Below are 14,489 nucleotides of genomic sequence, written 5' to 3'. Positions count from 1 at the left end.
ATGAGAAAGGGGGGATAGGGGGGTTGACCCACCTAGCACCATAGTCATGTATTGTTCCTCCACCCCTGCTTCCAGCAGGAGAGGAGGCACGTAGGTGATCCCAGCCGCCACGCAGATCTCCAGGCCGCAGGTCAGGGAGTTCAGCAGGACGAGACGCCACTGAGACCTCCATCCAGGCATAGTGAGGAGCTCTCCACCGCTCGCTGGAGCCCTCCGCCCAGCCTCTGTGGAGGGCAGGGACAGGGGCTGAGGCTGGGGCGGATCCTGAGGCTGGGGTGGAGCGAGGTGGAGGCCGTCTGAGGGGGACAGCAGGGACACACAGGCACAGTCTCAGATGACCTGGAGGGTCCATCCTGGTCTCTGCATTATGGATCTGAAATAGAGAAGCAGAGAGGAACACTATGAGGCACATGTGGAACACTTTTAGGAACACCATGAGGAACATTATGACTAAGAGGAACACTTTTAGGAACAAAAAATGGAGCAAAAAAAGTTTTGAAAGGTTGAAATATTTTTTCCAAGTAGCAGTTTCCCCAAAAAAGTTTTGAAAGGAAGTTTCCAATAAAGAAATTGGGAAAGGTACAAAAAAAGATTTCAAAGAAAAAAAAAATGTTTTCAAAGCTAGCTATTCACTCTCTCTCTCTGTCATCTCCCACTCTTTTCTTTCTTTTGCTCTCTTTGAGATATCTCTCTCATTTGGCTATCTACCACTACAGGCTTCCTGTCTCTACAGGCTCTCTAGAAACAAACTATTCAAAGACAGCTTTTACAACAACAGAGATGAGCCAGCCAGAAGTACAGTATGTGACACCCAAACACACCCATTTGGCCTGATGGCCTGTTCTCTGGCAGCTGTTGTTGTTGTTATCTTGTAAGGCCCATCCAAAAGGAGGGTGGTAGACTGTCAGAAACAGAGACATTCCTGCACAGTTCTCACTGGCTGCTTCCGTATGGGACCTTCACCAGCAGATGGGCACAGGAGGCGTGTGTGTGTAACACAACACCAGATTAAACTTCGGTCTCCTTGATCATTTCCCCCACAGAATCCTTTGGGGCCTGTCTGTACCTCACACCGCAGGCCTTTCCAACACCCTGACTGTGCTCCAGGTTCTATTCTCCACACAGCAACACTCACACAATCACCTCGAGGAATTCTCATGAGAGCTACATTTTCATTCGAAGGATATTGAGATTTAAGGAAGCAGGACATATCACGGCAGAGGAGAGAGAGGGGGGGGGAGAGAAGAGGGGGGGGGAGAGGGGGGGGGGGAGAGAGAGAGAGACTAATGGATGGGGGAACAGGGGAGGGCTTGATTGGTGAGAGGTATTCCAGCTGATAAGACTCAAGTTTCCTCAAAATGGGTCTGAATGCTCTCAGAGAGGAGCGGGGAAAGAGAGAGAGAGAATTGTTGTTTTCCTAAATCCACTTTCCTCTCCTCGTCTTCTTCATCCTGCATCATTATCATAACCATCATCATCATCGTGAGCCAGGGAGACGTGTCATCATCGTGAGCCAGGGAGACATGTGAGAACACCATCCTGGACGCACAAACAACAAGGCGCTAAATCTCACTTCATGTGACATGTCTCCTCCAATGAAGACCATCTGTTCCCTGCTGGAAGCTAGACTGAACTTGGCATCTCCAACAGAAGAGTCTGTCAGTCATGAAAGGCACACAACAATAAATAAAATACGCTGTTAATGTATTGCCTTCCTTTTTTTCAACAAACTAGCGTTTTGTGTGTGTAAGGTGGAGACTGACACGGGTATGCCATTAACACTAATTCAACAAGCTGACAAACAATCGCTAACAATATGAGAGCGAAATAATTTAGCATAAGTACAGTATGTTTGTTGATGAATCAGGTTGGCACGCTAAACCAACTAGCTCAGGTGTGTTCTTGTTTCTGTGAAAAGCAAAGCGGATCAGGACAGCTTGTCAACGTGGGCATGACCCAAGGCTCATGGGGAGTGAGCAGGATCAGCTGAGAGCAGCAGGTAGGAAAGGAGAAGGAAAAGAGAGAGAGAGGGAGAGAGAGAGAGAGAGAGAGAGGGGGGGGAGAGGGAGAGAGGGAGAGAGAGAGGGAAGGAGAGAGGGAGAGAGAGAGAGGGAAGGAGAGAGAGAGAGAGAGAGAGAGAGGGAGGAGGGAGGGAGAGAGAGAGGGGGGAGGGAGAGAGAGAGAGAGGGGGAGAGAGAGAGAGAGAGAGAGAGAGAGAGAGAGAGAGAGAGAGAGAGAGAGAGAGAGAGAGAGAGAGAGAGAGAGAGAGAGAGAGAGAGAGAGAGGGGGGGGGGGAGAGAGAGAGAGGGGGGGGGGGAGAGAGAGAGAGGGGGGGGAGAGCCTTTCAAACCCTTTAGATTCTTCTCCCACCAGCCTCGACTGCCCTGAGAAAAGCCCATCAGGGGACCTGCCCAGGCCAGGGCTGCTCCCCCTCCATGCCTCCTCCACACACACATCCCTTTTCTATGAGACCTTCCTTTCTCCATCTCCCTCTATGCCCCTCCGCTCATTGCTGACCCCTATTCTGAGAGGACTTTGACATCTTCACCCACGGCCAGTTATGTTTTTCTGCTTTTCATGACTGTGACTCCCCTGGTCTGAATCCCTTCTGTCCCCTCCCAGCTGAGTTCCTGTCTGAGGTTCTCACAGAGAGACAGAGGACCCTGCTGGTGTGAAAGAACGTGGGCTGTCTCCACCCACTGTGTGGCATCCATTAGGATTCTGGGTTTTATTCTGGGTTGTCAGCTGAGAGGAGAGAGAAGTAACACCAGACAAGCAAAATGACAGATCACAGTGGCGATCGCAATATATGAACGCGTAAATATGCATGGATAATAATTATATACATATGAAGATATACATTTGAAAATGAAGATAATAATGATGTAATCTACAGAGTGTGATTAACAAAAGGAAATGATCAATCCTTATGTTTTACCCACAGTATGAATGAAGTCTGCTCTGTCTGCGAGTGGGAGTCAAAGTTTCCTCAACAGTTAGCGTAGCCACTGGAAGCCCGACAACTCAGTCTGAACAGTTAGCGTAGCCACTGGAAGCCCGACAACTCAGTCTGAACAGTTAGCGTAGCCACTGGAAGCCCGACAACTCAGTCTGAACAGTTAGCGTAGCCACTGGAAGCCCGACAACTCAGTCTGAACAGTTAGCGTAGCCACTGGAAGCCTGGAAACTCAGTCTGAACAGTTAGCGTAGCCACTGGAAGCCTGGAAACTCAGTCTGAACAGTTAGCGTAGCCACTGGAAGCCCGACAACTCAGTCTGAACAGTTAGCGTAGCCACTGGAAGCCCGACAACTCAGTCTTCCCCACTCACCCCCTGCCTCTCCAGGACGGCCTGTTTTGAGGAGTTTAACTACAACACAACCAGGCTGTGTACATTGTACCAGGGTGAGTAACTTGTACCAGGCTGTGTACATTGTACCAGGCTGTGTACATTGTACCAGGGTGAGTAACTTGTACCAGGCTGTGTACATTGTACCAGGGTGAGTAACTTGTACCAGGCTGTGTACATTGTACCAGGGTGTGTACATTGTACCAGGGTGTGTACATTGTACCAGGGTGAGTAACTTGTACCAGGCTGTGTACATTGTACCAGGGTGTGTAACTTGTACCAGGGTGTGTAACTTGTACCAGGGTGTGTACATTGTACCAGGGTGAGTACATTGTACCAGGTGAGTAACTTGATCTAGTGAGGTAGCAGTTTCTCTGTTGGTGTTTTCATTAACACTGGGTTCTTATAAATGCTATAGAAGCCTCACACACAACAACCAGAACAGACTGAGAGCAGAGGAGGAGGAGATAGGAGGAGAGGAGGAAATGGCTCTGACATGACATCAGAACCACAAGTGCCGTTTTGGGCTAGACTGACAAAACCTCAGGATGAGGTAGTTGTGGTGTTCTGTCTGCAGACGAAGAGGTTGCAAGCAGCTTGGACCGACTCAAAGACAACGTTGCTTGGCAGGAGGAAAACCAAGGCCAGTCCATGAACAGATAAAGAATGTATACAAATAATACTGACAAACACTCGACCAGGCCTATTGAAAACAAATGAATAACCACGACAAAACAAATTGTGCCAACCAGGTCAGGCTTCAATGCTCCATACACCACCACACTACACCAACATAACAGCAGCATCACAGCAAGGCATGTCTGGTTCCTTCTGTTTTCAGTTTGTCATCATCTGTACCCTGTCATTGACTTCCTTTGCTTAGAAAAGTAAGTTAATTTATAATATGTGTGCTCTTTCAGGTCAAGTTTTTTTTTCTTTTCATGATTTGATGTTCTTCCTCCCGTCACATGAAAGTCCTGTCCTGACCTCAACCGACCTCTCTAGCCTTCCCCCCCAATCCCCCCCCCAACCTCTCTCCACCGCCAACATCCATCACTCTGACCCCTGACCCTGCCTTTTGCCTTTAATCATGTGATCCTTCTTTTCGCCTCCCATCCTACCCTCCTCATCTCCCCTCCTCATCTCCCCTCCTCATCTCTCCTCCTCATCTCTCCTCCTCATCTCCCCTCCTCATCTCCCCTCCTCATCTCTCCTCCTCATCTCCCCTCCTCATCTCCCCTCCTCATCTCCCCTCCTACACACTCCTAATACACTTGGCCATGGCCAATGCTGAACTGCTTCTCTCCACTCTCTCTCTCTCTCGCTCTCTCTCTCTCGCTCTCTCTCTCTCTCTCTCCATCCATACAATTCAGCCAATAACTCAGAACACTCATCATGAAAGAGAAGAATTAAAGTGACGTCTTCAAGTTGAACTAGTAGATTTAGATATGATCACACCTAAGTATTGAGAAACACTCTCATACACACACACACACACACCTCCACAGGGAGCAGTATTAGGCTGGAGGTGTGAGGGACCCAGGCTCCTCCCTGTCCATTCAGACCGCTGAATAGAGTCAGTAATACATCTGGGAGGGGGGCTGTTATCTCAACAACCACACAGACTCAGAGAACAACAGTGGATCTTTGCAGAGAACAGTTAGCGAGGCTTCAGCTCACTCAGATTCTTGGTTTTCCAGCCACTGAAAGGTGATTATGTAGAGGCGCCATCACTCATCTGGGTAACCAGCATTCCCCCAAATGTATTTAATTAAAATGAGATTGAAATCACGTTTATTTACGGTTTAAGTTAATCGAGAGGCTAAAGCCCTGTGTAAAATGACAGTTAAAATCTTACCCAGCTGTAATTGTTGAGGTAAAGTAGATTCAAGTTCAAGTGCATAAGTACTAAATACCCCCAATTTTGAAGAATAAACATTGAACCTAACTAAAGTTGTTGGAACAAAACCAGTATCCATGTGTCTGTCCTTGTAGCTTAATCATTTCCTGCAAACAAATGACATGGTCATACCTTGTCCACTGCAGATTGTAGTGGCCTCTTACAGTACTATGCTATATTAATCTATGAAAAACAGCTAACCGTCAATGAGTAGGTACAACCTGGCTGTCAGTCTGTCAGTCGTCTGTATGTTAGAATTGTCTGTATGTCAGACCTGTCAGTCTGTCTATCTGTATGTAAACCTGTCTGTCTTTGTTAGACCTGACTGTCACATAGAAGTCAAGTCTATAAAAATGAAAAATAATTCAGTCTTGATGGTGCAGGATGATTCAAGAACAAAATTACAATTAGACTAGAGACAATCAGACAAAATCATACTTACTACCAGAGTAGATTCTTTCCCAGAACTGCCTAGCGTTGACACTTGACCTTTACGCAACTCCCCCACTGAGCATTTGCATGAAGACTTTAATTTCAAAGCAGGGAGACCGTTCAGCCACCAAAGTGAACTTCTGAAGAGATGTGTCACTGATCGCCTGTCTCAACACTGTCCCTCCTGTGTCTCTCTCTCTCCTCCTCTCAGAGTCGGCCCACCTCCTGCTGCAGGTCCCTCCCTGTGTGTTCTGGTGAGAGTGCAGTGTTCCTCCCTGTGTGCTGTGGTGGGGGTGCAGTTTTCCTCTCTAACCTACATGAGGAAATGACAGCTCACCTAGTTTGTAACATGTGCACACATGCTCCTTGTTTTACTCAGTCACTCTTTGTCACACACACACGTACACACATACACACACACACACACACTCACTTTCTCGCTCACACATCAATATAATGACAGAGAGTGCAGCACATGGCTGCTGGCAACACACCCGACCACAGAGGTGGCTTGCCTGGAGTTAGATGAGCTTTGGACAGATCCCAGACCAGGCAGCTCCCAGACCAGGCAGCTCCCAGACCAGGCAGCTCCCAGACCAGGCAGCTCCCAGACCAGGCAGATCCCAGACCAGGCAGATCCCAGACCAGGCAGCTCCCAGACCAGGCAGATCCCAGACCAGGCAGCTCCCAGACCAGGCAGATCCCAGACCAGGCAGATCCCAGACCAGGCAGCTCCCAGACCAGGCAGCTCCCAGACCAGGCAGATCCCAGACCAGGCAGATCCCAGACCAGGCAGCTCCCAGACCAGGCAGCTCCCAGACCAGGCAGATCCCAGACCAGGCAGATCCCAGACCAGGCAGCTCCCAGACCAGGCAGATCCCAGACCAGGCAGCTCCCAGACCAGGCAGATCCCAGACCAGGCAGCTCCCAGACCAGGCAGATCCCAGACCAGGCAGATCCCAGACCAGGCAGCTCCCAGACCAGGCAGCTCCCAGACCAGGCAGATCCCAGACCAGGCAGATCCCAGACCAGGCAGCTCCCAGACCAGGCAGCTCCCAGACCAGGCAGATCCCAGACCAGGCAGATCCCAGACCAGGCAGCTCCCAGACCAGGCAGATCCCAGACCAGGCAGCTCCCAGACCAGGCAGATCCCAGACCAGGCAGCTCCCAGACCAGGCAGATCCCAGACCAGGCAGATCCCAGACCAGGCAGCTCCCAGACCAGGCAGCTCCCAGACCAGGCAGCTCCCAGACCAGGCAGCTCCCAGACCAGGCAGATCCCAGACCAGGCAGATCCCAGACCAGGCAGATCCCAGACCAGGCAGCTCCCAGACCAGGCAGATCCCAGACCAGGCAGCTCCCAGACCAGGCAGATCCCAGACCAGGCAGCTCCCAGACCAGGCAGATCCCAGACCAGGGAACGCCTCAAGGTCGGCTCACCTTCTGTTTCCTGACGGACTGAGCGACTGACTCACTTACCCTCCTTCTTCTCATTGTCTTTCATGCTGATAAAACTTGTTTCATGCAAAGTCAACAGAACACAACCAGTTCCACCCTGGATTAGTTTCTCAGTCGTATGTTATTGTGTCACCTGCTGTGTTTACCATCCCAGTATGAAACACAGCCCTCTTTTGCAAATAGGGTTAAGATTAGCAATGGGTTAATGCTATTGTAGTGTAGTGACACATGTGCAATGTGATGTATTCATATTATTAATAATCACAAGCAACACTAACTGACTGTATTTGAGATGTTGAGTTGGTGCTGTTGTTCATGCTTAGTTACAATCATTCTTAGCTTAAGATGGATCAGAGGGCTGTGTTTTTTATCCTGTAGGCTCCAAGCCCACAAACCTTCAGCTCATAAGCACAGGACGAAAATGACGCCCGCTTACATAATCAGACACAACAGCCTTTCTGCACGTCAATAAACTGACAAGACGAAAGCTACTAAGGAAGGAAGGCTGGACGAAAGGAGGGAAAGAAGGGGGGAGAACAGAAGGAAGGAAGGATGGAAGGAAGGAAGGATGGAAGTGTTCCTAGGTTTGCAAGGAGGGATCAATTCCCAGTATGATTTCTGGAAAGTTTCAATGATTTCTCAGGAAAATGCTACATGTAACAGACAAAAGTAGTCTTTTTTCATTAATTGTATTAATTGTCATTACCTTAGTTAAGCAAAGTATTAAATAGAGGTGTTATAAAACGTGTATCATAACAACTCCTTTTATGGAGTGTTCATGTATTCTCATCCAAATATTAAAGGTTTATTTAATTAACTATTACCATACTAGTACTATTTCCACCTTTGAACATTCCTGGAATGACAGAGTAGGAGGATGCCAGGGAAAAGCAATTGCATATTGTGTGTTCCCATTATGACATTAACATGTGAATAAATAGGTGATTTGGATGCTAAAACATAGCTATGCATGCTCATTAGCTTAAAGTCCAGGAACACCCTGACAGTAGAGGACTGTGCTGTGAGTAATTGCAGCTTTGTTGTGGCAAGAGAACCTCTCAGCTGAATACAAAACATGAGATAAAGTGTGACAAAGACAGAGATTGTGTTTTGGAACAGCTTTTTGGTGTGAACATGAATTCATGACATGAATTATGCTACTGAGAAAAGCATTCTGAGAACGGGAGGGATCATTAGTGAGCGGAAAGAGCGTGGAGCAGAACCCCTGAAGACAGCACTCAGGGCCCAGGACAGACATGAACATGGAGCAGAACCCCTGAAGACAGCACTCAGGGCCCAGGACAGACATGAACATGGAGCAGAACCCCTGAAGACAGCACTCAGGGCCCGGGACAGACATGAACATGGAGCAGAACCCCTGAAGACAGCACTCAGGGCCCAGGACGGACATGAACATGGAGCAGAACCCCTGAAGACAGCACTCAGGGCCCAGGACAGACATGAACATGGAGCAGAACCCCTGAAGACAGCACTCAGGGCCCAGGACGGACATGAACATGGAGCAGAACCCCTGAAGACAGCACTCAGGGCCCAGGACAGACATGAACATGGAGCAGAACCCCTGAAGACAGCACTCAGGGCCCAGGACAGACATGAACATGGAGCAGAACCCCTGAAGACAGCACTCAGGGCCCAGGACAGACATGAACATGGAGCAGAACCCCTGAAGACAGCACTCAGGGCCCAGGACAGACATGAACATGGAGCAGAACCCCTGAAGACAGCACTCAGGGCCCAGGACAGACATGAACATGGAGCAGAACCCCTGAAGACAGCACTCAGGGCCCAGGACAGACATGAACATGGAGCAGAACCCCTGAAGACAGCACTCAGGGCCCAGGACAGACATGAACATGGAGCAGAACCCCTGAAGACAGCACTCAGGGCCCAGGACGGACATGAACATGGAGCAGAACCCCTGAAGACAGCACTCAGGGCCCAGGACAGACATGAACATGGAGCAGAACCCCTGAAGACAGCACTCAGGGCCCAGGACAGACATGAACATGGAGCAGAACCCCTGAAGACAGCACTCAGGGCCCAGGACAGACATGAACATGGAGCAGAACCCCTGAAGACAGCACTCAGGGCCCAGGACAGACATGAACATGGAGCAGAACCCCTGAAGACAGCACTCAGGGCCCAGGACAGACATGAACATGGAGCAGAACCCCTGAAGACAGCACTCAGGGCCCAGGACAGACATGAACATGGAGCAGAACCCCTGAAGACAGCACTCAGGGCCCAGGACAGACATGAACATGGAGCAGAACCCCTGAAGACAGCACTCAGGGCCCAGGACGGACATGAACATGGAGCAGAACCCCTGAAGACAGCACTCAGGGCCCAGGACAGACATGAACATGGAGCAGAACCCCTGAAGACAGCACTCAGGGCCCAGGACAGACATGAACATGGAGCAGAACCCCTGAAGACAGCACTCAGGGCCCAGGACAGACATGAACATGGAGCAGAACCCCTGAAGACAGCACTCAGGGCCCGGGACAGACATGAACATGGAGCAGAACCCCTGAAGACAGCACTCAGGGCCCGGGACAGACATGAACATGGAGCAGAACCCCTGAAGACAGCACTCAGGGCCCGGGACAGACATGAACATGGAGCAGAACCCCTGAAGACAGCACTCAGGGCCCAGGACAGACATGAACATGGAGCAGAACCCCTGAAGACAGCACTCAGGGCCCGGGACAGACATGAACATGGAGCAGAGCCCCTGAAGACAGCACTCAGGGCCCGGGACAGACATGAACATGGAGCAGAACCCCTGAAGACAGCACTCAGGGCCCAGGACAGACATGAACATGGAGCAGAACCCCTGAAGACAGCACTCAGGGCCCAGGACAGACATGAACATGGAGCAGAACCCCTGAAGACAGCACTCAGGGCCCAGGACAGACATGAACATGGAGCAGAACCCCTGAAGACAGCACTCAGGGCCCAGGACAGACATGAACATGGAGCAGAACCCCTGAAGACAGCACTCAGGGCCCGGGACAGACATGAACATGGAGCAGAGCCCCTGAAGACAGCACTCAGGGCCCGGGACAGACATGAACATGGAGCAGAACCCCTGAAGACAGCACTCAGGGCCCAGGACAGACATGAACATGGAGCAGAACCCCTGAAGACAGCACTCAGGGCCCAGGACAGACATGAACATGGAGCAGAACCCCTGAAGACAGCACTCAGGGCCCGGGACAGACATGAACATGGAGCAGAGCCCCTGAAGACAGCACTCAGGGCCCGGGACAGACATGAACATGGAGCAGAACCCCTGAAGACAGCACTCAGGGCCCAGGACAGACATGAACATGGAGCAGAACCCCTGAAGACAGCACTCAGGGCCCGGGACAGACATGAACATGGAGCAGAACCCCTGAAGACAGCACTCAGGGCCCGGGACAGACATGAACATGGAGCAGAACCCCTGAAGACAGCACTCAGGGCCCGTGACAGACATGAACATGGAGCAGAACCCCTGAAGACAGCACTCAGGGCCCAGGACAGACATGAACATGGAGCAGAACCCCTGAAGACAGCACTCAGGGCCCAGGACAGACATGAACATGGAGCAGAACCCCTGAAGACAGCACTCAGGGCCCAGGACAGACATGAACATGGAGCAGAACCCCTGAAGACAGCACTCAGGGCCCAGGACGGACATGAACATGGAGCAGAACCCCTGAAGACAGCACTCAGGGCCCAGGACAGACATGAACATGGAGCAGAACCCCTGAAGACAGCACTCAGGGCCCAGGACAGACATGAACATGGAGCAGAACCCCTGAAGACAGCACTCAGGGCCCAGGACAGACATGAACATGGAGCAGAACCCCTGAAGACAGCACTCAGGGCCCAGGACAGACATGAACATGGAGCAGAACCCCTGAAGACAGCACTCAGGGCCCAGGACAGACATGAACATGGAGCAGAACCCCTGAAGACAGCACTCAGGGCCCAGGACAGACATGAACATGGAGCAGAACCCCTGAAGACAGCACTCAGGGCCCAGGACAGACATGAACATGGAGCAGAACCCCTGAAGACAGCACTCAGGGCCCAGGACGGACATGAACATGGAGCAGAACCCCTGAAGACAGCACTCAGGGCCCAGGACAGACATGAACATGGAGCAGAACCCCTGAAGACAGCACTCAGGGCCCAGGACAGACATGAACATGGAGCAGAACCCCTGAAGACAGCACTCAGGGCCCAGGACAGACATGAACATGGAGCAGAACCCCTGAAGACAGCACTCAGGGCCCGGGACAGACATGAACATGGAGCAGAACCCCTGAAGACAGCACTCAGGGCCCGGGACAGACATGAACATGGAGCAGAACCCCTGAAGACAGCACTCAGGGCCCGGGACAGACATGAACATGGAGCAGAACCCCTGAAGACAGCACTCAGGGCCCAGGACAGACATGAACATGGAGCAGAACCCCTGAAGACAGCACTCAGGGCCCGGGACAGACATGAACATGGAGCAGAGCCCCTGAAGACAGCACTCAGGGCCCGGGACAGACATGAACATGGAGCAGAACCCCTGAAGACAGCACTCAGGGCCCAGGACAGACATGAACATGGAGCAGAACCCCTGAAGACAGCACTCAGGGCCCAGGACAGACATGAACATGGAGCAGAACCCCTGAAGACAGCACTCAGGGCCCAGGACAGACATGAACATGGAGCAGAACCCCTGAAGACAGCACTCAGGGCCCAGGACAGACATGAACATGGAGCAGAACCCCTGAAGACAGCACTCAGGGCCCGGGACAGACATGAACATGGAGCAGAGCCCCTGAAGACAGCACTCAGGGCCCGGGACAGACATGAACATGGAGCAGAACCCCTGAAGACAGCACTCAGGGCCCAGGACAGACATGAACATGGAGCAGAACCCCTGAAGACAGCACTCAGGGCCCAGGACAGACATGAACATGGAGCAGAACCCCTGAAGACAGCACTCAGGGCCCGGGACAGACATGAACATGGAGCAGAGCCCCTGAAGACAGCACTCAGGGCCCGGGACAGACATGAACATGGAGCAGAACCCCTGAAGACAGCACTCAGGGCCCAGGACAGACATGAACATGGAGCAGAACCCCTGAAGACAGCACTCAGGGCCCGGGACAGACATGAACATGGAGCAGAACCCCTGAAGACAGCACTCAGGGCCCGGGACAGACATGAACATGGAGCAGAACCCCTGAAGACAGCACTCAGGGCCCGTGACAGACATGAACATGGAGCAGAACCCCTGAAGACAGCACTCAGGGCCCAGGACAGACATGAACATGGAGCAGAACCCCTGAAGACAGCACTCAGGGCCCGGGACAGACATGAACATGGAGCAGAGCCCCTGAAGACAGCACTCAGGGCCCGGGACAGACATGAACATGGAGCAGAACCCCTGAAGACAGCACTCAGGGCCCAGGACAGACATGAACATGGAGCAGAACCCCTGAAGACAGCACTCAGGGCCCGGGACAGACATGAACATGGAGCAGAACCCCTGAAGACAGCACTCAGGGCCCGGGACAGACATGAACATGGAGCAGAACCCCTGAAGACAGCACTCAGGGCCCGTGACAGACATGAACATGGAGCAGAACCCCTGAAGACAGCACTCAGGGCCCAGGACAGACATGAACATGGAGCAGAACCCCTGAAGACAGCACTCAGGGCCCGGGACAGACATGAACATGGAGCAGAGCCCCTGAAGACAGCACTCAGGGCCCGGGACAGACATGAACATGGAGCAGAACCCCTGAAGACAGCACTCAGGGCCCAGGACAGACATGAACATGGAGCAGAACCCCTGAAGACAGCACTCAGGGCCCAGGACAGACATGAACATGGAGCAGAACCCCTGAAGACAGCACTCAGGGCCCGGGACAGACATGAACATGGAGCAGAGCCCCTGAAGACAGCACTCAGGGCCCGGGACAGACATGAACATGGAGCAGAACCCCTGAAGACAGCACTCAGGGCCCAGGACAGACATGAACATGGAGCAGAACCCCTGAAGACAGCACTCAGGGCCCGGGACAGACATGAACATGGAGCAGAACCCCTGAAGACAGCACTCAGGGCCCGGGACAGACATGAACATGGAGCAGAACCCCTGAAGACAGCACTCAGGGCCCGTGACAGACATGAACATGGAGCAGAACCCCTGAAGACAGCACTCAGGGCCCAGGACAGACATGAACATGGAGCAGAACCCCTGAAGACAGCACTCAGGGCCCAGGACAGACATGAACATGGAGCAGAACCCCTGAAGACAGCACTCAGGGCCCGGGACAGACATGAACATGGAGCAGAGCCCCTGAAGACAGCACTCAGGGCCCGGGACAGACATGAACATGGAGCAGAACCCCTGAAGACAGCACTCAGGGCCCAGGACAGACATGAACATGGAGCAGAACCCCTGAAGACAGCACTCAGGGCCCGGGACAGACATGAACATGGAGCAGAACCCCTGAAGACAGCACTCAGGGCCCGGGACAGACATGAACATGGAGCAGAACCCCTGAAGACAGCACTCAGGGCCCGTGACAGACATGAACATGGAGCAGAACCCCTGAAGACAGCACTCAGGGCCCAGGACAGACATGAACATGGAGCAGAACCCCTGAAGACAGCACTCAGGGCCCAGGACAGACATGAACATGGAGCAGAACCCCTGAAGACAGCACTCAGGGCCCGGGACAGACATGAACATGGAGCAGAGCCCCTGAAGACAGCACTCAGGGCCCGGGACAGACATGAACATGGAGCAGAACCCCTGAAGACAGCACTCAGGGCCCAGGACAGACATGAACATGGAGCAGAACCCCTGAAGACAGCACTCAGGGCCCGGGACAGACATGAACATGGAGCAGAACCCCTGAAGACAGCACTCAGGGCCCGGGACAGACATGAACATGGAGCAGAACCCCTGAAGACAGCACTCAGGGCCCGTGACAGACATGAACATGGAGCAGAACCCCTGAAGACAGCACTCAGGGCCCAGGACAGACATGAACATGGAGCAGAACCCCTGAAGACAGCACTCAGGGCCCGTGACAGACATGAACATGGAGCAGAACCCCTGAAGACAGCACTCAGGGCCCAGGACAGACATGAACATGGAGCAGAACCCCTGAAGACAGCACTCAGGGCCCAGGACAGACATGAACATGGAGCAGAGCCCCTGAAGACAGCACTCAGGGCCCGGGACAGACATGAACATGGAGCAGAGCCCCTGAAGACAGCACTCAGGGCCCGGGACAGACATGAACATGGAGCAGAACCCCTGAAGAC

General features: G+C 52.5%; 2 protein-coding genes across 5 annotated transcripts in view; one reads left to right on the top strand and one right to left on the bottom strand.

Annotated features, from left to right (window-relative positions):
* Nucleotides 1-14,489, top strand: part of tigara (TP53 induced glycolysis regulatory phosphatase a) — a 60,497-nt gene that overhangs the window by 23,330 nt on the left and 22,678 nt on the right. The window lies entirely within an intron of this gene.
* Nucleotides 1-14,489, bottom strand: part of LOC134021672 (solute carrier family 45 member 3) — a 31,884-nt gene that overhangs the window by 8,729 nt on the left and 8,666 nt on the right. For 3 of the 4 annotated variants that reach the window (XM_062462733.1, XM_062462735.1, XM_062462734.1), the window contains one exon: nucleotides 33-373. In XM_062462733.1, coding sequence (XP_062318717.1) covers nucleotides 33-180 — 148 coding nt within the window. In that variant the 5' untranslated portion in view covers nucleotides 181-373. Of the gene's footprint in view, nucleotides 1-32; nucleotides 374-5,689; nucleotides 5,781-14,489 lie in introns of those variants that run through there. The other variant, XM_062462737.1, reaches the window with a different exon arrangement.

The sequence above is a fragment of the Osmerus eperlanus genome, chromosome 5 (assembly GCF_963692335.1).
Source record: "Osmerus eperlanus chromosome 5, fOsmEpe2.1, whole genome shotgun sequence".
NCBI classification, from domain to species: Eukaryota; Metazoa; Chordata; class Actinopteri; order Osmeriformes; family Osmeridae; genus Osmerus; species Osmerus eperlanus.
The sequence above is the reverse complement of the archived record's forward strand: the minus strand, read 5'-3'. Positions and strand labels throughout refer to the sequence as shown.